Source organism: Bufo gargarizans, chromosome 2, assembly GCF_014858855.1.
Source record: "Bufo gargarizans isolate SCDJY-AF-19 chromosome 2, ASM1485885v1, whole genome shotgun sequence".
NCBI classification, from domain to species: domain Eukaryota; kingdom Metazoa; phylum Chordata; class Amphibia; order Anura; family Bufonidae; genus Bufo; species Bufo gargarizans.
In genome coordinates this window covers 143,349,760-143,375,562 of record NC_058081.1, presented here as the reverse complement: position 1 = coordinate 143,375,562, position 25,803 = coordinate 143,349,760, and the positions used below count along the sequence as shown (strand labels likewise).

General features: G+C 41.9%; 1 protein-coding gene across 13 annotated transcripts in view; it reads right to left on the bottom strand.

Annotated features, from left to right (window-relative positions):
* The window catches only part of PPIP5K1 (diphosphoinositol pentakisphosphate kinase 1), a 254,458-nt gene that overhangs the window by 88,184 nt on the left and 140,471 nt on the right, over positions 1-25,803 (bottom strand). For all 13 annotated transcript variants that reach the window (XR_006387809.1, XR_006387810.1, XM_044279548.1 and 10 more), the window contains exons 24-25: positions 21,586-21,750; positions 5,028-5,118 (exon numbers count right to left, since the gene is read on the bottom strand). Coding sequence is in view for 11 of the 13 variants with exons in the window: in XM_044279548.1 (XP_044135483.1) it covers positions 5,028-5,118; positions 21,586-21,750 (256 nt within the window). In the remaining 2 variants the exon portion in view is untranslated. The remainder of the gene's footprint in view (positions 1-5,027; positions 5,119-21,585; positions 21,751-25,803) is intronic.

Below are 25,803 nucleotides of genomic sequence, written 5' to 3'. Positions count from 1 at the left end.
GCTCAGAAAGTCAGAGCTGCTTCAAAAAGCGGAAATTCACATTTTTGTACCATAGTTTGTAAACGCTATAACTTTTACCCAAAACCATTTTTCTTTTTTTGCCCAAACATTTTTTTTTATCAAAGACATGTAGAACAATAAATTTAGCGAAAAATTTATATATGGATGTCGTTTTTTTTGCAAAATTTTACAGCTGAAAGTGAAAAATGTCATTTTTTTGCAAAAAAAATCGTTACATTTCGATTAATAACAAAAAAAAAGTAAAAATGTCAGCAGCAATGAAATACCACCAAATGAAAGCTCTATTAGTGAGAAGAAAAGGAGGTAAAATTCATTTGGGTGGTAAGTTGCATGACCGAGCGATAAACGGTGAAAGTAGTGTAGTGCAGAAGTGTAAAAAGTGGCCTGGTCATTAAGGGGGTTTCAGCTAGCGGGGTTGAAGTGGTTAATAGGGTCGATAATGCTTCAGGTTAAGGTTAGTTTATGAAAGGAAAGCCACAAGGAGCATTCCAGCATTGATACTACCCATAAAGAACAGCTGTTTATGCAATTTTTAAAATAGCATACTCTCCATTTTTGTTTTTGAGAAATTTTGTATTTTTACGGCTTGCCCAGATTAAGATGGAGCCATAAAATAAATGGTACCGATATTTGATGTTTCTACAATGTGTCATGAATATACTAATGTTCTTGATAAGTTGTGATATGGTACATTTGTTTCAGTATAGGAATATACATGTGTATCATATACATGAAACAATGCTTTAGGGCAGTAAATGCACACAGAAGAAAAGCAAGGGAAAACAAGGGTTACAGTCTACATTTATCTTGAAAGGGAAATACTTTAAAAAGTAAGGCACACATATCAAATATCTCAAGAGAGAACTACACTGCCTGGATTTAACTAAGCAAATAGTTATGAGCCTCCTATTGGATAATTACTGAATTATCTTTCAGCAGAAAATAAGTTATTTGACCCCAACTGGTGCAATGAGTTGCTTCTCATTTCTTAAACAACCATGTTGAAAGACACGTCTCGTGGTCGTGGAAAAGATGTTAGTCTGTTTGAGAAGGGTCAAATCATTGGCATGCATCAAGCAGAGAAAACATCTAAGGAGATTGCAGAAACTACTAAAATTGGGTTAAGAACTGTCCAACGCATTATTAAAAACTGGAAGAATAGCGGGAACCCATGGTATTAGAGGAAGAAATGTGGCGGGAAAAAAATCCTGAATGATCGTGATCGGCGATCACTTAAGCGTTTTGTAAAATCAAATCGAAGAAAAACAACAGTACAACTCAGGGCTATGTTTAATAGTGAAAGTAAGAGCATTTCCACACGCACAATGCGAAGGGGACTCAAGGGATTGGGACTGAACAGCCGTGTAGCAGTAAGAAAACCACTAATCAGTGAGGCAAACCAGAAAAAAAGGCTTCAATTTGCTAGGGAGCATAAAGATTGGACTCTGGAGCAATGGAAGAAGGTCATGTGGTCTGATAAGTCCAGATTTACCCTGTTCCAGAGTGATGGGCGCATCAGGGTAAGAAGAGAGGCAGATGAAGTGATGAACCCATCATGCCTAGTGCCTACAGTACAAGCCTGTGGGGGCAGTGCTATGATCTGGGGTTGCTTCAGTTAGTCAGGTCTAGGTTCAGCAACAGTATGTGCTCCAAGAATGAGGTCAGCTGACTACCTGAACATACTAAAGACCAGGTTATTCAATCAATGGATTGTTTCTTCCCTGATGGCACGGGCATATTCCAAGATGACAATGTCAGGATTCATTGGGCTCAAATTGTGAAAGAGTGGTTCAGGGAGCATGAGACATCATTTTCACACATGGATTGGCCACCACAGAGTCCAGACCTTAACCCAATTGAGAATCTTTGGGATGTGCTGGAGAAGGCTTCGCGCAGCAGTCAGACTATCATCATCAATGCAAGATCTTGGTGAAAAATGAATGCAACACTGGATGGAAATAAATCTTCTGACATTGCAGAAGCTTATCGAAACAATGCCACAACGGATGCATGCCGTAATCAAAGCTAAAGGTGGTCCAATAACTTTTTTTTTTGGGATGGGCAGTGTATGTTCTACTGCCCGATATTCATGAAAATATATTTCTTTGTATTTGTAAAGAACATAGAATGGACACATATACAATAAAATGCTAAACTGGCAGCACTTCACAAAATGTACTCAAAAATAATACCATCTATTATCCACCCATAAAGGCTTGAGAAAGGTGCCAGGGAGAAGCCAACTATCTCTATAACATATATAATATAGCACCCTGTATAACATTTTCATCAGTTGTATGGTGCTGCTTTATCTTATATATCATACATGCAGAAAACATACATGTTAATGCATATAACATACAAAAACATCAAGTACAAAATCATACAAAAAGGAAATTACCAGAATTACGATGTAGTATGAAAACACAATTACCTATTAGAAGCTCAAATTCCCTGATACAGTATACTGAAAAGATATATCCCAGGACAATAAAATCTCTGCAAGGCCACTGTCACACTGTCAATACTTGGTCAGTATTTTGCATCTTTATTTGGGTCCAAAACACAGAAGAAGCACATATTTCCATGATACTTTTTCTTTGTAGGGTCCATTCCTGGTTTTGGCTTATAAATGGTGCAAAATACTGATCTTGTGAAGGCGGCCTAACTATCAATTCTTCATTAAACTCTTGCATATCCTTTGCTTTAATCTCAATCTTCAGGTAGGAAGAAAACACTATTTATCTCATTGATGACAAAAATATTTCCAGACATCAAGAGAAATTCATCAGAGAACATCCAGAAATACCGTATAAAATATGGCTTACCAAACTATTGCAACACTGGTCATAGGGGTTAAAGGGGTTATCCAGGAAAAGATAATGACATCTTCAAGATAGGTCATCAAATATGCCTGGGTGCGACACCTGGGACCCCCGACGATCAGCAGTTAGAAAAGGCTTTGAGCGCCGCAGCCTCTTCATAGGCGAGTGACATCACTGTATATCGGTCACATGGCCTAGTTGCAGCTCAGCCCCATTCAAGTCAATGTGGCTGAGCTTCAAAACGAAGCACTACCACTATAAAGATGTCCAGTCCCTAATACAGCTGATTGGAGCTGGCACTTGGAGTCCTGCTGATGTGATAATGATGACCTTTCCGGAGCATAGATCATCATTATCATTTCCTGGATAACCCCTTCAATTGCCGGGACAGTTTTCACACTTTTAATACCTGAAGCATGAATTGTTTCCCAGCATTTCACTTTTTTATGGGTACTTTTTTGAAATTTTAATCTATCATCAATATCTGATTGGCGGGAGTCTGACACCCGACACCCCCGCCGACCATCTGTTTGAAGAGGGGGTGGTGCTCCATGCGAGTGCAGCTTCCTCTTTATTAGGACTCATGCAAAGGGATCTAGAAAACACAGACCCTGACCGAGTGCATGCCACCATTTCTTTATTAACTTCTGTAGAAATGTTATATCCTTGTCCGCAAAACAGACAAGAATAGGAAAAGTACATTTATATATTTTTTTGGGGAACGGGCGTGTGGATGCAGACAGCACACGGCATGCTCTCAGCATCTTTTGCATCCCTAGTGAAATGAATGAATCTGCATCTGATCCGCAAAAATCGTGGATGAGATGCGGACAGAAATTATGACCGTGTATGAGCCCTTACACTGCCTGTCATCTCTCAAGTGACACTAGCTCCATTCACTTGAATAGAGTGAGTACTTGAAATTATACTACACCACCGCTACAGGGGAGACAACGCATAGTGTAATGAAGAGGAAGAAGCATGGAGTGCAGTCTCTTCTTCAAACAGCTGATCGGCAGAGGTCACAAGTGTTAGACCCCCAGCTGATCAGACATCGACCAGGCATTGAGCGATCAGATATATAATCGGCCTGCACAACCCCTTCAACATATTATCCAGAACTAAATCTCCACAATCCAAGTGCCAATAAAAATCCGGAGAGTATGGAGAGTACAGTTGTCCTATTCAGCCACAGAAGGTGATTAGATGTATATAGTGGAACATAGAATACTATCTCTCCGAAGTCTAGTGTCTTCTGTGATCCAGTGCGCACATCATACAGAAAGATGGTGAAATGTGGTCCAGCAGTTTCATGAATAAAGTTTGAATGCCATGGACCAAACGTAAGCCTACCTCTGGATGATTAGAGGTATTGCTTCTCTTTTTACCATTTTAGTAAATAACAAAGACCCCAAAAGATTCCCTGCTGGAACAGCCTGCCAGATCTCTAGTGGTAGTGTGAACTTTGCCTAAGAGAACACATATATGCTCTGACAAATAAGAGGGGTGATAACAAGTAGAAAAGTTTCTGCATCATCCCCTGAGTCATTGGAGGCTGTACTGGGAGAGAAATGGCAGTAACAGGCGATGATCTTTCTTCTCATTTCCCTTGCAGCTATCCAGCCCTCTCTTAGGGTACAGTCACAGCCCCCATTAGTGTCTCCCAGTACTAATAATGCCCCCGTTTGTAGCGGCTGTTAGATGAATGCACTCCTGTCTAAATGGCAGTTAAAAACAGACATGTCCAATTATTATTATTTTTTTACAGTCGCTATTCACGGTCCATAAAAAAAAAAATGGCCATGTAAATAGCCCTATAGACCTCTACTGGCTCTGATTACGGCTGTTCGTGTGAATGTAGCCTGATACAGACACTGAACCAGGTTTATCAAGCAGTATTTTCTACTTGAAACTAGTACTGCACCTGGAATATTACAACTATTAAGCCTGTTATCCTTCGAAAGCTAAGATTCTGAGTTTTTACATAATACCAAGATCTAGACCTACTATCCTAGCCAGCATTCAGAATCATGAGGCATTAAATACATCCTTGGCAGTGGAAGGGTTAAGTGGTAAAATATGTGCATGTTCACTGTTTACACTAAAGTCTAATAACTGCCAATTTTTCTTCTTTTTTTTATCCGGTTTGTGATAAGAAAAATATAAAGAAATCCAACATACCTAAACCACTCTGCTTCATGTCTGACGGCTGTCTGGCATACGAAGTGAAGAGACGGTACCCACCAGATTTCGAAGAGGTCTCTGAAAGCACCTGGGGGTCAGAGATAATGACAATGAAGCCTTTAAACCAGAAAGGAGTAACATTTCCCTCTCAGACAGCAGTGTCAGGAATATGTACACAGGAAAACAAGCAAGGTACACCACAGCAAATGTTTCTCTGAGGTTTATACTAGGATACGTTCACACAAGCATATTTTGTTTCCGTGTCAGTTCCATTTTTTTTGCGTATTGGGTGAGGATGCATTTATTTCAATGGGTCAGCAAAAACTGTGGATAGCTCATCGTGTGCTGTCCGCATCTGTATGTCCTTTCTGCAGCCATGCAAAAAATATAGAGCATGTCCTATTCTTGTCCGTTTTGCAGACAGGGATAGGAATTGTTACACTGGTTCTGCAAAAAAAAAAAAATATGCGGATCCGCATTTTGGGGATGCTAAATTCATACAGTCGTGTGAATGTAGCCTTAGGAAGGGAAAAAAGATAGCCGTGGTATTAGGCATGAGAGGAACGAGCAGGCAAACAGGCTATAAGCTAAGTGTGGGAGAGCCTAACCACAGCAGCGGGACGGACCCGAGGCCAAAGCTGGTTAGATAGCTGGTGGCTGAGGAAAACCCAACAGGCCCCATACACATTAAATAATTGGCAGCTTTGGCCGATATACATCTATTCTAAAGCAGAAAAATCGGAAGTTTCAGTATTCAGATGGAAAGCTCCGCCAAGGACTGCCTTGGTCTTAAATTGAGTATTGCTTTTTTCTTATCACATTTATGGCTCTTTGTTTTTTTCCCCCAGAAACTGAATAAGTCCTTTAACTACATAATACCAATAAACAGCTATCAACAATTTGGAAGGGATTAAGTAATGCTAATTATTATTATTATTATTACACATGTAGTGTTAATGAAAATTATTTGAAATTACCCACAGCTTTAATCTATGATAAATCTGCCCAAACTGCCAAAAACGTATTAGAGAACGGTATATACAAATGAACATCTTTGCAAATATTGCAACCATGCAGTCACTGATCCAATGCATCTTTAATATACCTTGCAAATAGTCTTCACTGTAAATCAACCACTGCTTTGTATGTACAGATGCTATGGAGATTTAGGTGTCTCCATGTTTACAGCCTACAAAGAGACCATGAGTAGTCCTACAAAAAGACCCTGGTAAAATAGAACGGGTCCACAACAAGCAACAAACATGGTGCAGGGTTTAAAAGAGGTTGTCCAACAAAAATATTTTACATTATTAAACCAGCAGAGGGTCAGGCAGTGAAAACATCATAATGTATGGCCCCGTTAAAGTGCAGAAGGTGCAGCAGTTGCAAAGAGAGCTAAGCCTCATAGGTTCAAATCTGATAGTTGCTCTCCCATAGCCTGAACTGATAGTATAATTGACACTATGAATCTTGCAGTTTTTACATCATTTTGAATTTACACAAGGTCTTAGGGGAATATATCTACTCCTGGTCAATGTCTGAAACTAAAATTGGCATGGCAGAGGACGCAAGTGAAGCCACATGGTTAAAAATCATTGTAAGTATCCCTATTAGATCTTGGCCTACACTACAGGTAAGTAAAATTTGGGTCTGTAAAGGATAATATTCCAGTAAAGTAAATGACTATTACAAAAGCATTTATGATAGCTCATCAGATTCTGCTAAGCAAGCTATAAAGTGAGACCGATTACTGCTTTTCATTGGCACTAGTCTGCAAAAACATTCACTTTTTTTATTGATCTAGTTGAGAAAAAAATAACATATTTTCCAGTGGTAACAATTGTCACTCAAAAGCCCTGCTTACTATAGCACCACCAAGACTCATGATTTCCTCTACTCATGCACGATTCAATCTATGAAAACCGATGACATAATTTACAGAGAGGCTGTGAAGATACAGTGGCATGCTAACATTTGGGCACAGTTAAGCAAGTTGAAGATGAAATGATCTCCAAAAAGCATAAAGTTAAAGATGACACATTTCCTTTGTATTTTCAGAAGAAGAAAAAAATTCTTCAACTTTTACATTTTCAAAATAACAAAAAAAGGAAAAGGGCCCAAAGTAAAAGTTTGGGCACTCTGCATAGTTAGTACCTAGTAGAACCCTCTTTGGCAAGTATCGCAGCTTGTAAATGCTTTTTGTAGACAGGAGTCTTTCAATTCTTGTTTGAGGGATTTTCATGCATTCTCCCTAAAAGGGTCGTCTCACTTTAGCAAATAGCGTTTATTATATAGAAAAAGTTAATACAAATCAATAATGTATTGTTATTAGTGATGAGCGAAGTGAGCTTCGGATCCTAGATCCGAAGTAGCTTTGCTCAAAACTTCGGATTAATGTTGTACGGAGATCCGTCTCCGTACAGCATTAAATGTACGGCCTCCGATGAGGCAGAGTGAGTTATTTGCGAAGTTTTGCGAGACTTCAGTGAATAACTTTGGTATTTGACTTTTAAAGTGGAAAACCACTTTAAAAACTTGGATCCGAATTCGGCTGCGGTTCCAAAGTACCAGTCGGAACTGAAGCAGAGTTCGGATCCAGGTTTTGAAGTGGTTTTCCACTTTAAAAATCAAATACCGAAGTTATTTGGCCATTTTGATACTTTTTTCCGTTATGCCATTCAACGTATTGGAAAAATATTTTTATATTTTTAATAGTTTTTAGATGCAGTGATGCCCATGATGTTTATATTTTTTATTACTTATGTATTTACATTTTTATTATTTACATTTTTTCAACTCCCTCTAGGAGGCTACAATGTCCACTACTTAGTTTTTTTTTTAGAGAATATTACTATACTCCCATAAGGAGTATAGTAATTCTCTAATTGCTGATCTCCTATGCTAGCCTGCCACCTGCTGGCCAACATGCTGCTCTTCAGTTTGGAACATGGAGATATCAAAGAGAGTCCAAAATAACAGTCAAACAATATTGACTGCACACACATAATAAGAGAGATGAAAACCTGATGAAAAAACACAGATCAATACAGAACATGCAAGGTAGTCTATTTAATGCTGAAATAATCAATCTGCATCAATCTGTAGCAAGCGCCCACATTTTGAACCATATGCATGCGCCTTACAGCAGAGCACAATGAACCTCTTACAATAAAGCACTTCGTTCAGATCACTTAGACGAGACACTTATTGACATGGAGTTATACAGGTCCTTATCAAAAAATTAGCATATTGTGATAAAGTTCATTATTTTCTGTAATGTACTGATAAACATTAGACTTTCATATATTTTAGATTCATTACACACCAACTGAAGTAGTTCAAGCCTTTTATTGTTTTAATATTGATGATTTTGGCATACAGCTCATGAAAACCCCAAATTCCTATCTCAAAAAATTAGCATATCATGAAAAGGTTCTCTAAACGAGCTATTAACCTAATCATCTGAATCAACTAATTAACTCTAAACACCTGCAAAAGATTCCTGAGACTTTTAAAAACTCCCAGCCTGGTTCATTACTCAAAACCGCAATCATGGGTAAGACTGCCGACCTGACTGCTGTCCAGAAGGCCATCATTGACACCCTCAAGCAAGAGGGTAAGACACAGAAAGAAATTTCTGAACGAATAGGCTGTTCCCAGAGTGCTGTATCAAGGCACCTCAGTGGGAAGTCTGTGGGAAGGAAAAAGTGTGGCAGAAAACGCTGCACAACGAGAAGAGGTGACCGGACCCTGAGGAAGATTGTGGAGAAGGACCGATTCCAGACCTTGGGGGACCTGCGGAAGCAGTGGACTGAGTCTGGAGTAGAAACATCCAGAGCCACCGTGTACAGGCATGTGCAGGAAATGGGCTACAGGTGCCGCATTCCCCAGGTCAAGCCACTTTTGAACCAGAAACAGCGGCAGAAGCGCCTGACCTGGGCTACAGAGAAGCAGCACTGGACTGTTGCTCAGTGGTCCAAAGTACTTTTTTCGGATGAAAGCTAATTTTGCATGTCATTCGGAAATCAAGGTGCCAGAGTCTGGAGGAAGATTGGGGAGAGGGAAATGCCAAAATGCCTGAAGTCCAGTGTCAAGTACCCACAGTCAGTGATGGTCTGGGGTGCCATGTCAGCTGCTGGTGTTGGTCCACTGTGTTTTATCAAGGGCAGGGTCAATGCAGCTAGCTATCAGGAGATTTTGGAGCACTTCATGCTTCCATCTGCTGAAAAGCTTTATGGAGATGAAGATTTCATTTTTCAGCACGACCTGGCACCTGCTCACAGTGCCAAAACCACTGGTAAATGGTTTACTGACCATGGTATTACTGTGCTCAATTGGCCTGCCAACTCTCCTGACCTGAACCCCATAGAGAATCTGTGGGATATTGGGAAGAGAAAGTTGAGAGACGCAAGACCCAACACTCTGGATGAGCTTAAGGCCGCTATCGAAGCATCCTGGGCCTCCATAACACCTCAGCAGTGCCACAGGCTGATTGCCTCCATGCCACGCCGCATTGAAGCAGTCATTTCTGCAAAAGGATTCCCGACCAAGTATTGAGTGCATAACTGAACATAATTATTTGAAGGTTGACTTTTTTTGTATTAAAAACACTTTTCTTTTATTGGTCGGATGAAATATGCTAATTTTTTTAGATAGGAAATTTGGGTTTTCATGAGCTGTATGCCAAAATCATCAATATTAAAACAATAAAAGGCTTGAACTACTTCAGTTGGTGTGTAATGAATCTAAAATATATGAAAGTCTAATGTTTATCAGTACATTACAGAAAATAATGAACTTTATCACAATATGCTAATTTTTTTAGAAGGACCTGTATATATATATATTTTTTTTTTCATTGTTAGGCAATTATGTGAGCCTACTAGAAATACTGCTGCACACTAAAGGGAACTATCTTTTGGCTAAAAGAGTTGTTCCACGAAAAATATTCTAGTTTTCAAAGCAGCGCCTGAATCTAAATACTTTTGTGATTGCACAAATTTAGCATAGTCACTGAGTTAAGCTACTTTCACACCAGCGTTTTTGCTCGATCCGTTCAGCAAAAACGCTTCCGTTACTAATAATACAACCATCTGCATTTGTTATTGATGGTTCCGGTTGTATCATCTGGAACATACCCAAGACTGATCAGTTATGAACTCCACTGAAAGTCAATGAGGGACGGATCAGTTTTCTATTGTGTCAAAGAAAACTGGTCTTGCATTGTGGGTCATGACGGATCCGTCTTGCTCCACATCCCAGGACGGAAAGCAAACTGCAGCATGCTGTGGTTTGCTTTCCGGTATGAGAATGCAACCAAACGGAATGGAATGCATTTTGGAGCATTCTATTCTGTTCAGTTACGTTTTGTCCCCATTGACAATGAATGGGGACAAAAAGGAAGCGTTTTTTTCTGGTATTGAGACCCTATGACGGATCTTAATACCGGAAAATATGTATCTGTATAGCGCCACCTGCTGTTTGGTCTTCTCATATTTCTTTGACTTGCTCACTGAGATGGCCAAACATGCACAGTTTCATCCTTCAACTACCTCCAGCAGTGACAAAGAGAGACCTACAGAAGAAAGACACACACCCTAAGAAAGGACACCCCTGAGCTGCCAGCTTGATATAAATCTAGCAGAGCAATGGGGAGATCTCTGGTCCACAGATCTCTGATCCATGTGCGGCACAGGGCTGGTTCTAGCTTTGTTAGAAAGAGACTGTCATGTACTGTATGATGTCTGATTTCTATTTTTAACATTAGTCATGGGATAACCTCTTTAAGACTAAAAGTTATCTGTACATTTTTACAATGTTAATATTGAAAAGGGAGTCTGTCAGCAGACTAAACTGCTGAAAGCACTAGGTAGGGGATTAGAAGAGCAGTACAAATATAATTTTTGTGGAACTTTGATTATCAGGAGTAGTTTTAATATGAACTTTTATTCTGCCAGATTCTGCTCCTGCAGGTTTGCAGGGGGTGGAGCTTCACTGTGAATTACTCTCTGCCTTGAGCTGCTTCACAGCCCCGCCCCTGTGCTCCTGACTGACTGTATCTAACCAGGAGACCACTACAGCCACTACTGAGGGCAGAAGGGATGCGCTGTGATGCGGTTCAGCCGCTTGGGTTGGGCTCAGCCTCCTCTTCCCCATAGGAGAACAGCCTGGCAGAATAAAAAAAGTTTATATACATAGCACTATTTATAATCGAAGATCCATTTGTATTGCCCTTACCTAGCACTGTCAGCAGTTCAAAGCTGCTCATAGATTCTCAGAGCCAGTATTACTTCCTTCATTTTACATCTGAGGTATTCAACTGAAACAAGCAAAAAGGAGAGAATCCAGCAGCTAAGTGAAAGTGGAAAATTCAGGAATACAGTTAGCGGGAATCAGGTAGCTGATGAACTCAATGTAAAAATGAAAAAGAACACCTGTCGCCATGATGCCAGGTTAGTGATGGACATGGCTCTGGACTGAAGGCTGATGGAACATGGAGAATGATTGGGTTTTCCTGATCTTCTCCTCCGACGCCCTTTTTGTGGCATGAACTCCAAATTCCCTATGTTTTTGGTATTCATCACCTGAAATCAAATCCGTGGACAGGAAGGTTTCAGGCCAATTACAACTGGCAGAAGAAATATAAAGGGTAAAGGAGTTGTCCAGGCTTTTAATATTGATGACCTATCCTCATGATAGGTCATCAATATCAGATCAGCGGAGGCCTGACACCCGGCACCCCCACCGATAAGCTGTATGAGGAGACGGCGTGTGCAGTGCGCACAAGCTGTCTCCCTTCTCTCTTCCTGCTCACCACTGCTTTTCCATAGACATAAAGCAGAGAGCAGGAAGAGAAAAGGAAGACGGCACCTGCGCATCAATATTAAAAGCCCAGACAACCCCTTTAAGCTTCCACACTACTGTAGGGTCACATTATAATGAAATACCCACTAGTTCAATAACCAATGGCAACACAATACGGACACTTCTGCAACAGAGATGGCTCTTCATACATTAGGAGGTAAAAAATTGAGAACACAACATAACACAACATAAAAAAACAGAACACAACATTAGGGGCTCATGCACGCAACCATAAATGGGTCTGCGATCCGGAATGATGGTCTGCACCCAAAAAAAGCTAATGCAAGCACTACTTTTTTGCTGTGTGTTGGTATGGACAGAAAGCCCATGGAAACACTCTGTAGTGCTTCCATGGGCTTCTGATCTATGTCTCCGTTCCACACCACGCGTATCTTACGGAGCAATTCAAGTGAATAGGTCTGCATCTGTGATACGGTGCACACAAAGCCGGTACCTCTATATTGTGGACACGCTGTTTATAGTCGTGTGCATGAGGCCTAACCCTGATGTTAAAGCCCACAAGTACTGTTTAAGGGGGAAAAATGGTTTAAGGAGTTCTGGAAAAATTGTTATGATCTCTTGTAAAGTGCAAAGGTAAATACCACCAAGATCAGGATAAAAAAACAATAAACATTGAAGGCTATGGCTATAATTTATGCTGTGCCAAGGGCTATGATAAAGAGGATTGGATCTCTTAAAATGGCTCACAAAAATGTGCTTGTAAAAAGGGAGGTTTGAGATATGAATATTGCTAGGATGGTATTATACCTTAAATGGGAGCATGTGAGACAAATTGTCAAATCAATGATGACAAAAGTTTATCAAGCACAACAAAGATCAAAATGCAAAAGAATAATATCCATAATTCCACTTTACTCTGAATCATGTTTAATCAAATATACACAGAGTAACCACAGACTTGGAAGGATATCTCATCTCCAACTGGCAATAATTACATATGCCTTAATAATAGCTTTGATGCACAAATTCAATTTCTGCCGCAACAAAATTGACATCTTCTCCCTGGATGCGCTCCGTGCCAGGAAGACGAATGACACGCCCAGGAGAACTTTTGAAGGCCCGCCCAGTTGAGCCGAATGGCTCATTAGCATACAAGGCGGCAAATATTCCGGGGGGCAGCGCGGACAAACGGGGCACAGATTGAAAAATTAATGAAGGAATAAGCAATACCGGGGGCATGTAAGTAACGCTATGTCTTTAGTTTAACTTTCATTTTCAGGTGAAAGGTCCTTATTAACCGAAGCACCTTTGGCAGCGGTTACAGCCTTCAGTCTTCCTGGGTATGATGCCATAAGGTTTGCACGCCTGGATTTAGGAGTTTTCTGCCATTCTTATGTACAGATTTTGTCAAGCTGTGTCAGGTTGGATGGAGGACATTTGTGAGCAGTCATTTTCAGGTCCCTCTAGAGATGTTAGATTGGGTTAAAGTCAGGGCTCTGGCTGGGCCACTCAAGGACATTTATAGAGTTGTCCCTAAGCCACTCCTGTGTGGTCTTGGCTGTGTACTTAGGGTCATTGTGAAGTCTAGAGCACTCTGGATCCTTGCCATTCCGTACATCTAATGCGCCTCTCCACATTGGCGAGCAGATGCAGGTTGACGACTCTAAAAGGTTTGCACCCTCTCAGTAAAACCCCTCCTAACTGGCCATAGTCGACAACTCCCCACGAAAAAGGATTTTCACACTCTCATTTCAGAATTAAGGGATGCCTTCAAAGCTGAATTGGTAGTGGTTAGAGAAGATGTTCAAAATGTAGGCCTTCATCTTAATCAACTTGAGGAAGATCACAATGCCTCCAGAACAGCTATATGACATCTCCAAGACCAGACTTCCTTTCAAGAACTTGTGGAGGACCTCGACAATAGAGGGAGACAGCATAATATCGGAGTGAGAGGGGATCCCTGAATCACAGGGAGATGAAGATGTACCTGCTTTATTACAACACATCTTCAATACTATCTTAGAACACCCGCTGAATCAAACTATCAAGATGGATCGAGCTCAACAGGCCCTACGTCCAAAGACTTTGAGGGTGCCCCACGGGATATCATATGTTACATTAATGACTTCAGGCTGAAGCTTGTTTTCCCTTGATTTCCAAGAACCCCAGGTGTTCATTTTTCAGGATTTATCATGGATCCACCCTCCAAAATTGAAGAGCATTAAAACTTTTGCTGGAACTGCTTCATTATCAGACGATACCTTACAGATGTACTTTTCCCTCTAGTTTGACAGCACATAAAAAATCGGAAATCAACAGTCTTACGATCCAATGAAGATCTTCAGGAGTTCTGCACCTAGATTTACATCCTCCATACTTGCCGAATGGAAAGACTCCTGCTCCGATTCCACCAACCTGGACCACGGTTGACACCCACATAAGCGCTGACTGCCGTCTTTATAGATGTTCTGTTACTAACCATGCCAAAAGATGAAGTTTGAACTTTTTCTTCCCTCTTACCATTTCAGTTTTCTTCTTAGGGTTCTTTATTTGCTTTTATTTCCCAGAGCCTTGCAAGTTGCACTTTTGGTTCTAAGTATACTTTCCATGGTTACTGTGTCACCACTAGACATCTGAGAAGCTCGGACAGATGCCTTTCAGAACCTCCTCCTTGAGCTTCCTTTGTTTTGCTTTCAGTTCCTCATCTCGTTAGCCTCTCTCAGCTGTCATGTAGTTGTACTGATTGCATCCCTTTAAATTCCTCCCCATAGTGCATCAGTTTGCGGTTTATATTACTTCCTGGAGTGTGTGTGCATGCTGATCCTACTTCTCAGTCTTCTACAATATAAGTGTTGTGCATTCATTTGTGTTTTTCTGTTTGCTGGATCCCAGGTGACCCTGACTCCCTCCGTATCTAGTGCAGGGAGCCGGTGGTCGTGTCCCCTCACTATTGTAGGGTGTTCAGGTGTTATACAGTCGAGGTACGAGGATATGCGATCATCTACCATTGGGATTTTCGCATAGGCTGAGCAGTAAGGGAGAGAGCAAGGTCTTATGCAGGGGTCTCCCTTTTTGTTCCTTAGTTTTGGATCCAGTGAGTTGTATATTCATTTTGTGTTGTCTTGTTTCCTGTACACATTCCGTGACATACTGCCACATCTCCAACAGGGAGCCTATTCTATATTTTCCCCTCCCCTCCATGACGGCACCTTACTTGGAGATTATCCTCCTCCTCCAGCCAGGCAGGGACAGGAAGGTTCAAAAGGGCCCGCCTCCTCACTTATCTTCTGTGTCTTCCTGTCCCTGCCAGGCGGAGGATAGGACTACGTTTGTGCTCCGGTCGGGAGCTTTTCGCGGAGGGCGGGTGCATTGCGCCAGCCACGGTCTTACCTTGGGCAAGTAAGTCCGTTCCATGGATGCCTGCCGCGGTCCCCTTTTCAAAACTCGCGCGCGCCAGCGCGTAGTGGCAGGCCGCGGCAACCGGACACTCAGGGAGTACTTCCGGTTTCCAGGCTGCCCGCTGCCCGAGATTCTCGGCTCCGGCGGGTGACGTCATCTGGGGGCCTAATTGAGGTAGCCGGAGAGTTGCCCGGCCGGATGACGTCGGAGGTCAGGGGGAGGACTTCCGGCCACACGTACATTCAAAATCTGGCGCCATGGTCAAGTCGGATGTCGGCCTCTGACCAGACAGTTGCAAGCTTCCTGCAGCCTCAGACATCCGCACGTATGGATCAGGAGGAGGCTATGGACCAACCTGTAGCTGTGAGTGACATCCAGGTTGTGAGTATGGAATGCTGCTTGCACTATACTAAGTCTTTCTCATCTTTCCCCTTTTTTTGTATGGAAGAGTGACAAGGATAGCTCTGTAAGGCCTAAAATATCGCCGAAATCTAAAGTTCCTAGATGTCGCGTATGTTCGGCCAAACTCCCCGATAACTATGCTAAAAAAACTTTGTGAGAAATGCATTGATAGCATTGTTAGGGAAGAAGCCCCGTCCCTGAAACAGGAATTGCAGTGCCTGATTAAGCAGGAAATAAAAAACGCTTTCTCAGATTTTTCTGCAGCCGCTAACGTCCCATCTACTTCCAAACAGGGGCCTAGGAAAAGATCCCCCTTAAAAACCTCTTCATCTTCCTCTGATGTTTCTTCAGATAGCGAGGAGGATAGTTTTAATTCCGACTCTGATGAAGATTTTAAAAATTATCTATTTTCATCTGACGATATAAAGGATCTATTAAAAGCGGTTAGGGATACCATGGAAATTAAGGAAGAAAAAGTACATAAGTCCGCCCAGGATAAAATGTTTTCAGTATTAGAAACCAGGAAAAAAAAAAAAAAAGGGCATTCCCGGTACACAAAAATCTGCAGTCTCTTATCTTGAGGGAATGGAAAAATCCTGACAGGAAGGTTTTTCTGCCCCGAACAATTAGGAAAAGGCTTCCTTTTGACGAAGAAGAACTGTCCCCGTTCCTGACTTGTCCTAAAATTGACGTGTCACTCTCCAAATTAGCTAAGGGTTCCTCTTTACCATTTGAAGATACAGGATCACTGCGTGATCCTATGAACAAAAAAGTGGATGCTAGCCTTAAAAGAACCTGGGATGCGGTCGCGGCTTTGTTTAAACCTAATATTGCGGCCACGTCCGTGGCTAGATCTCTAAAAAATTGGTTGGAACAACTAGAGATACTATTGAAGTCCAATACCCCATACGAAAATTTTGCAGACTCCTTCCCTCTTTTATTAAAAGCCGTAGATTTTCTGTCAGACACAACAGCGGATTCTGTCAGGCTGGCCGCAAGAGCTACGGCTCTAGCCAATAACTCTAGGAGGGCACTTTGGCTAAAAGCTTGGTCTGGTGACACAGGTTCCAAAGCGAAACTATGTAACATTCCATTTCATGGTAACCTTCTCTTTGGTCAGGATTTAGATAAAATCCTAGAGAAAGCGTCTGATTCTAAAAAGAATTTTCCAGAGGATAAAAAGAAGAGGAAAGCTCCCTTTTTTCGTCCCCAAAAAAAGTTTAGTTTTCAAAATAAAAGGAGTAAATCGGAAAACTGGAGATCAGGAAGACAGAAAGGGAAGGGATTTTTGTTCTCTCCCCGTTCCGAGGAACCTTCCAAAAAATGACGCCAGAGCCCCAGTGGGGGGAAGACTGGGGAAATTTGTGGATTGCTGGGAAAAATACTCTTGCAGCCACTGGTTACTGAATACTCTCAGCAAGGGGTACAGTATTCCCTTTGTAAGGAGCCCCCCCCCCCCCCCTATTTATGCAGACCCCAGTTCAGAGCTCGGAACATCTCCAGCTCGGCATGGAGCAAGAAATCGGACTTTTAGTTCAGATGAACGTCTTAGTTCCGGTACCTACGGACCAAGTCGGTCTGGGCTGTTATTCCAGGGTATTCTTGGTAAAAAAAAAAAAAAAAAAAAAAACACGGGAAAATGCGTCTCATTATAAATATGAAAGCCCTGAACAGGTCCATAAAGTACGAAAAATTCAGGATGGAATCTATAAGAACCACGGTCAATGTTCTACAGGAAGGGGCGTTTCTGGCATCCATAGATTTGAAAGATGCGTATTTTCACGTACCCATCCATCCAGGGTCTCAACCATTCCTGAGAATAGCGGTATGGGTCCAAGGGCAGCTAAAACATCTCCAGTTCCAAGCTCTACCTTTTGGGATAACGACTGCCCCCAGGCTTTTCACAAAAATTATGCTAGAGGCAATAACCCCTCTGAGAAAGGAAAAAATAATGATAATTCCATACCTGGACGATCTGTTGGTAGTGGGGGACTCCCGAAAAGACCTAGAGTCCAATCTATCCAAAACGATAGACAGACTGGAGGAACCATTTAGTTCCCACGCAACAGATAGTTTTTCTGGGAATTCTCATAGACTCGGTGAGCCAAAAATGCTTCTTACCAGCAGAAAAGATCCCAAAAATCCAATCCCAAGTAAAACGGTTCAGGCAACAAAGATCCCACACCATAAAAGACAAACGATGGCCCTGATAGGAACCTTTACAGCCTGTATCCCGGCAGTGAAGTGGGCGCAAATACATTCCCGTCCTCTTCAGACGTTTATGTTAAAAGTATGGAACCGGAAACAAGATTCCCTGGACAGTCTTATAATAATTCCGGATCACATACGGTCCTCGCTAAAATGGTGGGAAGTAAACTTAAATTTACAGAGGGGAGTTCCATGGGTAGTGAGAGATCAGGTGATCCTCACCACGGATGCCAGCCTTTGGGGCTGGGGAGCACATCTTCAAACAAAGTCAGCCCAAGGGGAGTGGTCACAGTCTCAGAAGAGGTACTCATCAAATCACCGGGAACTTCTGGGGGTGTGGGAAGCTCTGAGTTACTTCTCAGAGGAGTTGGAAAGGTCCAACGTACAAGTAAGATCCGACAACAAGTCGGTAGTGGCATATATAAACCACCAGGGAGGAACAAAAAGCAAACAACTACAAGCCCTAGCCAACAAGATTTTCCTGTGGGCGGAGGAGAATCTCCTCTCCCTGTCAGCAGTTTTTCTAAAAGGGACGCAAAACATACAGGCGGATTTCCTCAGTCGCAGGAGATTAGATCCGGGGGAGTGGAGTTTAAAGGAGGAAATTTTCCAGACCTTAACACAAAGGTGGGGTCTTCCCCAAATAGACCTTTTTGCAAACAAAATAAATGCAAAATTACCAACCTATTTTTCCCTGGATCCATGGGATCCGAGGAGTGCAGGAACAGACGCGCTAGCTCTCCCTTGGAAATTCCAACTGGCATACTGTTTCCCACCTCTACCCCTGATTCCGAGGGTTCTCAGGAAAATAAAAGAAGAAAGGGCCGAGGTAATCCTGATTGTTCCCAACTGGCCGAGGAGATCCTGGTTTCCTCTCCTGGCAAAGATGTCCAGGGAGGATCCTTGGATTTTGCCCTGGTCAGAGGACCTCCTCTCTCAAGGGCCGGTTTTCCACCCAAAGACGCAAAGTCTGCACCTCTCTGCTTGGATCCTGAAAGGGCAGTATTAAAATCTAAGGGTTTATCGGACGGAGTAATTAATACCATGGTAGCCAGCAAAAAAGAGGTTACTAATAAAATTTACCGTAAAATCTGGAAGAGATATGTTTCCTGGTGTTCAGAAAATACCTCTAGCTCCAGGGGGTGTATTCTGTCTATTCTGGATTTCCTTCAAGAAGGTTTTAACAAAGGGCTAAAACCTAGTACTCTTAGAGTTCAAATTTCAGCATTAAGTACCTACCTAGATGAAAAAATAGCTCTTAATCCGTGGATCATTCGCTTCATGAAGGGAACCGTCAGACTCAGACCCCGGAATAGACCTCTAGTCGCTCCGTGGGATTTAAATTCTGTCCTCTCCGGTCTTACAAAACCCCCCTTTGAGCCCTTAGAGTCAGCAAATATCAGATATCTGACCCTTAAAACAGTATTCCTAGTGGCCATTACTTCTGCACGTAGGGTTAACGAGATACAGGCCTTCTCAGTTAAAAAGCCCTTCATGACGATCAGGGACGACAGAATAATTCTAAGTTTCGACAATTCCTTTCTGCCTAAGGTTGTCTCGGAGTTCCACAGAATGGAGGAGGTGGTTCTCCCTTCATTCTGTGAAAATCCCAGATCTAAAAAAGAAGAGGTTTTTCACACTTTGGATGTCAGAAGATGTGTTCTGAAGTATATATCAGAAACTAAACACTGGAGAAAATCCAATAACCTTTTTGTCCAATTCCTAGGGGGTAGGAAGGGATTAAAAGCGTCCAAACCTTCTATTACACGGTGGTTAAAATCGGCCATCTCAGAGGCCTACATAGCAATAGGAGAGCGACCCCCGGTAAATATCAAGGCTCATTCAACAGGGGCAGTATCGACTTCATGGGCGGAAGAAGCATCCGCTTCCTTGGAGCAGATCTGTAGGGCAGCAACCTGGTCGAATCCGCATACCTTTGTAAAACACTATAGGATAGATACGGATTCTAAAAGAGACCTATCCTACGGTAGGAAAGTTTTACAAGCTGTTGTCCCTCCCTAATTGACTAATCTGTTAGTTCTCCAAGTAAGGTGCCGTCATGGAGGGGAGGGGAAAAACTGAATTAGTCTTACCGGTAATTCCTTTTTCGCTAATCCTCCATGACGGCAAGGTCGCAGCTGAACAAAATGTGAAAAATGTGAAAGGGTCTGAAGACTTTCCGAAAGCATTGTATGTCTATATGTAAGTGCAAGGACAAAGATTTATTCATTTGCAATGAAATAATGAAACAACATTTACATGGCTCACTGTGTGCCTGCAATCAGTTTTCCACTTTTAAAGGGGGTTTCCACTCTATAGATATTGATGACCTAGCCTTTAGGGCAGGTCGTCAATATCAGATCATGGGTGTCTGACTTCTGGCACCATAGAAAACACAGTTAAAGGAGCCAGAAGTAGCTCCATCCATTGTGCAGAGGCCATGCCAGTGTACGGCAGTTCAGCTACCAATCACTAGAATGGCAGCTGAACTGCAGTACACCGGTACAGCCACTACACAGTGGGTGCAGCCTTCTGCTTCCAGCTCCATGCACTGTTTTATTTCCAGCACCTGTTGAAAACAGTTGACCATGGGGGTGCCAGAGATTAATCAGATACACATAAACCAAAAACTGACAGAAAGATAATCTTTACTCTGTTTATGAATATTGAAGAAATATGACCCAGTATAGCTCAAGCCATTGTTTCTACATGTAGCTGAACTATATTGAAGATCAATATTTGGCTTTCCACCATAGAAAGTGATGGCAAATCACTAGGATACGCCATCAGTTTCTAATCTGTGGTGGTCTGATCCCCATTGATCCTCAGAATTTATAGGGTGCAGTGTGGCACCTCCAAATTTTATCCTAAACAGTTGTGCCAGTCATCCTCTGCCATTCATTCACTTGATTAGGTTTGTGCTGTAGTTTCCTCTAAAGCAGGTAGCCAGAAACGAGGCTGTAAAGGGGAAAATGCCAAAGGGTCCTTGGTCCTCGTTCTTATGATCATTGGGGACCAATCAGAATGCTATGGCATATTGTACCAATACCTTTATGGTTTTACAGGTTTTGTCATGAAAAACCTTTATGGCAAATCCAAGTGACCATAATCACTGGGCTGTCTCCATAAACTAAGAGAGTGTCTGTACACGTGCATTGACTTTTCCACCATAAATTGGGGCTGAGAACCCTTGTTCATGGGATTGAGGGGAGGGTCCAAGCTGTCAGATCAAAAAAAGATTTCACGTATAAGAAATATTAATGTGGCATAAAGGTTTTTTTTTATGGAAAAACACCTTTTATACTGTACTGCAGGGAAGAATGTGATCACATTTTTTAAGTGTTTTACCTTGCAAATGAAATGGGAAAAACAACCAAATATTGAGATTGGTCTTAAAATCTCATTTAACTGAGAAATGTGAACAGCAAACATAGCGAATCAATCAAAACTGGTCGCATTTCCAAGTACAAAATTAGCTGCCCTCACTAGAACATAACAAGCCCACCTTGGTTAAGTACAGGAAAAACACATACTGTAAAATTCCAACTACATTGATTTGCATTATTTCTCTCCATGAGAGCATGGTTATTTAGAAAAGTCAATTATGAGGCAAAAGACTCCATTATCAACATTATGCTGTAAGCGCGTTTTCACAAACAGTTTACAGTTTTCACAGTACAAAGGTAAAAAATAATGTACGAGTCCCTGTTAATGAGTTTACCTCCATTGACCCAGTTTTCCGAGCTCTGGTAAGGGGCGACTTCCTGTGAATGCTGATTGGCTCGGGGGGCAGTGGTGACATCAATATGGATCTGTCCACCTCATCTTTACCTTTAACCTTGGATAAGTCTTCCATACTGCCTTGATCTGTCTTTTTGTCTTCACTCTATGGGAAGGAGAAACACACAGGACAGATTTACTAATCCTGTCTAATATTTAGACGGTGTAAACTTAGGCAAAGAAGCGCCAAATTTATCACAGTGGCTCAAGCTGTATGATAAATCTGATGCACCTTGCTAGACATGCCAATCAATTTTGTCCAACTTTATACACCTATTGCTTGGCTTACTATGTGCCAAAATTGGGGCTGAGGAACACGTGACCCTTTGTACACTTGATGTATTTTTTAAGATATGCAACTCCCATTGCACGGAGGTGTGGTCTACAGACTCCAGGTTTGAATAACTGCTGTGTGCAGCACACGGGTTACATGTCTGCACATGTCTTGGCTTGAAAATGGTTGAAGTATTGCCCTTTTAATGATGAGATAATTAAATATTGGAATTTTAAGAGAATTAAATCCACAATGCTTTGCATTCTTCTATTAAAGATAGGAACATCAAGACAGGGCATGCTGCTTCTTTCTTCCATGCTTCTTTTTCACAAGTGCTGCTTCCCATTGACATGGCAGGGAGGCTGTTTTGAGCCGTTTTTCGGAGCCGATTTTGAAGCAGAAAACTCCAAAATCAGAACCAAAAAAACTCTGTGTGAACTGGTCCTTAGGGTAAACCATGTCAGGAAACCAATAAACAAATTCGTCAGATAGTGGAAAAATCAAACACTAAAACTTTAGTTTTAATATACCATTAAAAGTCAGATCAATGTCCGCAGTGTTAAAAATCATGTGCCTAACAAGATAAAAACAAAGCGGTATACAAGGCAACGTACAGAAAACTCAGTCCATGAAACTGACTTGAATAACCTAGTCAGATAAACATTGCTTCATCTCTGCGGCAAGGTGAAAAAACGAACAGTCTTAGGGCTCTTGCACATGGCCATAGACGTTTTTGGTGGGTCAGAGTATGGGATGCTTGCCCTACAATTCCCTGAATAATAATACACCTTAATGACCTCCTAATACAGAATAATCACCCTGACAAGGGTCGCACAGTCCGGAACCTGTCCCTGTTATCAGGCTCTGGATGTCCCCAGTCAGGGAAATTATGTCAATTCCCAAGCAAGGAAATATTGATGCGCTTTAGTCCCTACATGTTTCATGTGTAGGTGGCCTCCAGAATTGTCAGCGGACAAGGGGTAAAAAGTGAGGCTGGTTAAGACGATGTGTCTTCAGAGCCACTGGTTAAGCCCGACTCCAATTCTCATGTACCGCTATGATATCTGCCAGTCAGCACATATTTCTGTATGTTATAGGCAGTGACTCGGCATACCCCCCCAAGTCACTGCCGGAATCACCGTTGACATCAGTACTAAGCACAAGCAATTGCTCACTAGGTAACATGTACTCTTCATCATGGTGAAGGGGACAACGTATATATGGCATTCCCACTAACAGTTAGACCGGATACACAATGTGGCAGGTTGTGGGACATTTAGTAACAGAATAGCTACCAGCAAGATAATGATAGTGAGCAAACAGTGAGCTTAAGTGCCTAGGTCCAGCCAACAAATATGCAACAAATATCACAATTTAGTGATCTAGGCTAAAATAACACTGTACTTTGGGAGCTTAGGAGGGTAGAGACCATTCACAAACCTCCAAAAAAGCAGCAGTATGCCTCCATCCAATGACATCTCTTTGCATTGATATGTTTTTGAACCGTACCATAAAGAACCTGGTGACCATACAGAGAAGTGCAGAGCGATCACAGCCCTTGAAAACGATCATTTGAAACCCATAAAACCCTCTGATAAAGGGGGAAATGTAGTGGCAAAGTATACTTCTAAATATACTGAGATGTGCTGGAATATAATGAAAGACTGTGAGGGATATGAAAAGCTAGTTGCTGATCCCACCCCCTTGAACCAATTGGAAATAACGAGGTATTCTGGTTTTAATGACTAAATTTCTTTTATTTAGAAAATAGGATATTGAACAATTTTCTAATATACATCTATTTAAATGTTTGCTGGCAGATCTTAATTATAACCACAAAGTAGCCTTTTTCCAAATTAAACAAATAGTGCAGCCCATTTTAGCTGGATAGGACTAAACATGGCCTCAGTCATGTGAGCCGTCATGTAACCCTCAAAAATATCATGTCACCTGGCTTGCATATAACTGCTCAGGTACCTAACAGGTGAATAGTGGTGTATTAGGGAGCAGAACATGTACAGTATTACTATACCTGCAGCAGTATCGCATCATGTGTGTGAGTGTCTGTGTAGAAGCAGATCTGTGTGTGTTGTTTGTTTTTTCTATACACTAAACTTTATTAACCATATGGCATCACTTAGAGACAAGCAACCATTTTACATCTAGGGAAAGATTTTACAATATCACTTGGAAACAGGCCGCCATGTAAATACAGTGTAATAACCACAATAAAAATCATTATTCCACCACTAGTCCTATTTACCTATGGATATGTTCTGTGCTCAGACCCAGCACAGGTATGTCATGTAACACCTCTGCTTACTGAATGTCAGGGATTATATGATATGAAGAGTGTCACATGACTGATGCCATATTTCAGTTAGGTCATGAATACATTACACAGGACTGATACATGCGAATTACCATTCTACTGCATATAGGGGTCAACCACCCGATATAAGAAAGGTATGCACGTAGAATTTTTAAAACATGTATATTAGGATTTTTTTTATTTCCGGCTATATAAACAAATAAATAAAATTACAAAAACTGGGGGAGTTGCCAACTGCCGACATGACCAGACAAGTCTAAGATCTGCTCCGGCTCCCGACTAACATCCTGCATCACCCTGGTACAAATCCTCCAGCCATCATAGCTTGGTCAATGTATACCAGAAGGAGGAAAACATGGAGACAAGAAATGAGCCTGAGGAAAGCTCAAGCAGCGGCAGAGGGGCTGAAAAAATTTGCCAGGCAAGAGGCCCAACATGGTGCCGCTGCAGCCGCATCGCCACGTGCATCATACTCAAGGGCAATCAGAACAGAAGCCTCTGACAGAGGACACAGCAAAACCAAGAGTTTACATTGAAAGTAGCCTATTAACTTATGGCTGCTATAACAACATGTCAAACATCACTTACAGGCAAAATAGAAAAGGTGAGAGTAGACCTGGGGCTCCTGCATCATGATGTCCAGCAACTGAGAGAGAGCATAATGAGGAACAGGTCTCGGCTCTGGAAGACCTTACGAGACCTCTAAAACAGCAAGAGTTCAAGCCATAGAGGGCTCGGTGGTTTTATGGAGACAAAAATGCGACGACCAGGAAAACAGGGCCAGACTAAATAATGTTCGGATCCTGGGCATGCCAGAAAGAGTGGAAGGCTCAGACCCAGCCACGTTTCTAGAACAGTGGTTTAGATCAACGTTTCCTGATGCGGTCTTCTCTATAGCCTATGCGGTGGAGATAGACCACTGTGTTCCTACCCGACCACCACTCCAAAGAGCTCCTCCTAGACCCCTCCTGGCACGAATGCTTGAAAGGACAGAGATCTCATCCTTAGCCATGCGAGAAATAAACAAACCATCACACTTGGCAATGCAAACATATTGCTATTCACAGATTTTTCTGCAGAATTGCAGAAGAAAGAAGCTACTTTTATATCTTTTAAAAGACGCTTGAGGGAACTTAATTTGCAATACTCCATGGAGTACCCTGCACGCCTAAGAGTAGTGGATGGCGGGAAGTCCTTATTCTCCACCGATACACGTGAGGCAGACGAATACATATCCAAGCGACCAAGAAGATCACCCAATTCGTGACGGATACCAAAGCCTCAGAGTTGACTTCACCTCTTTTCTCCAAGAGGACTCGTTAAACGACAGACATGTTGAACTTCATAATATGCAAATGAGTCTGCTGGTATAGTAATCTGTCTGCAACCTTACCCAATTAAGAGTTAACTGACACTGTTCATAGCAATAGTTAATATTACAGTTTCTAAACACTAGCACTAGTATGGGAGACCGGTCAGACACCTGCATATGTATCACACCATATTGTACTATGCAGGCCCCAGACCACACGGCTACTAAGGAAGTTATTGCA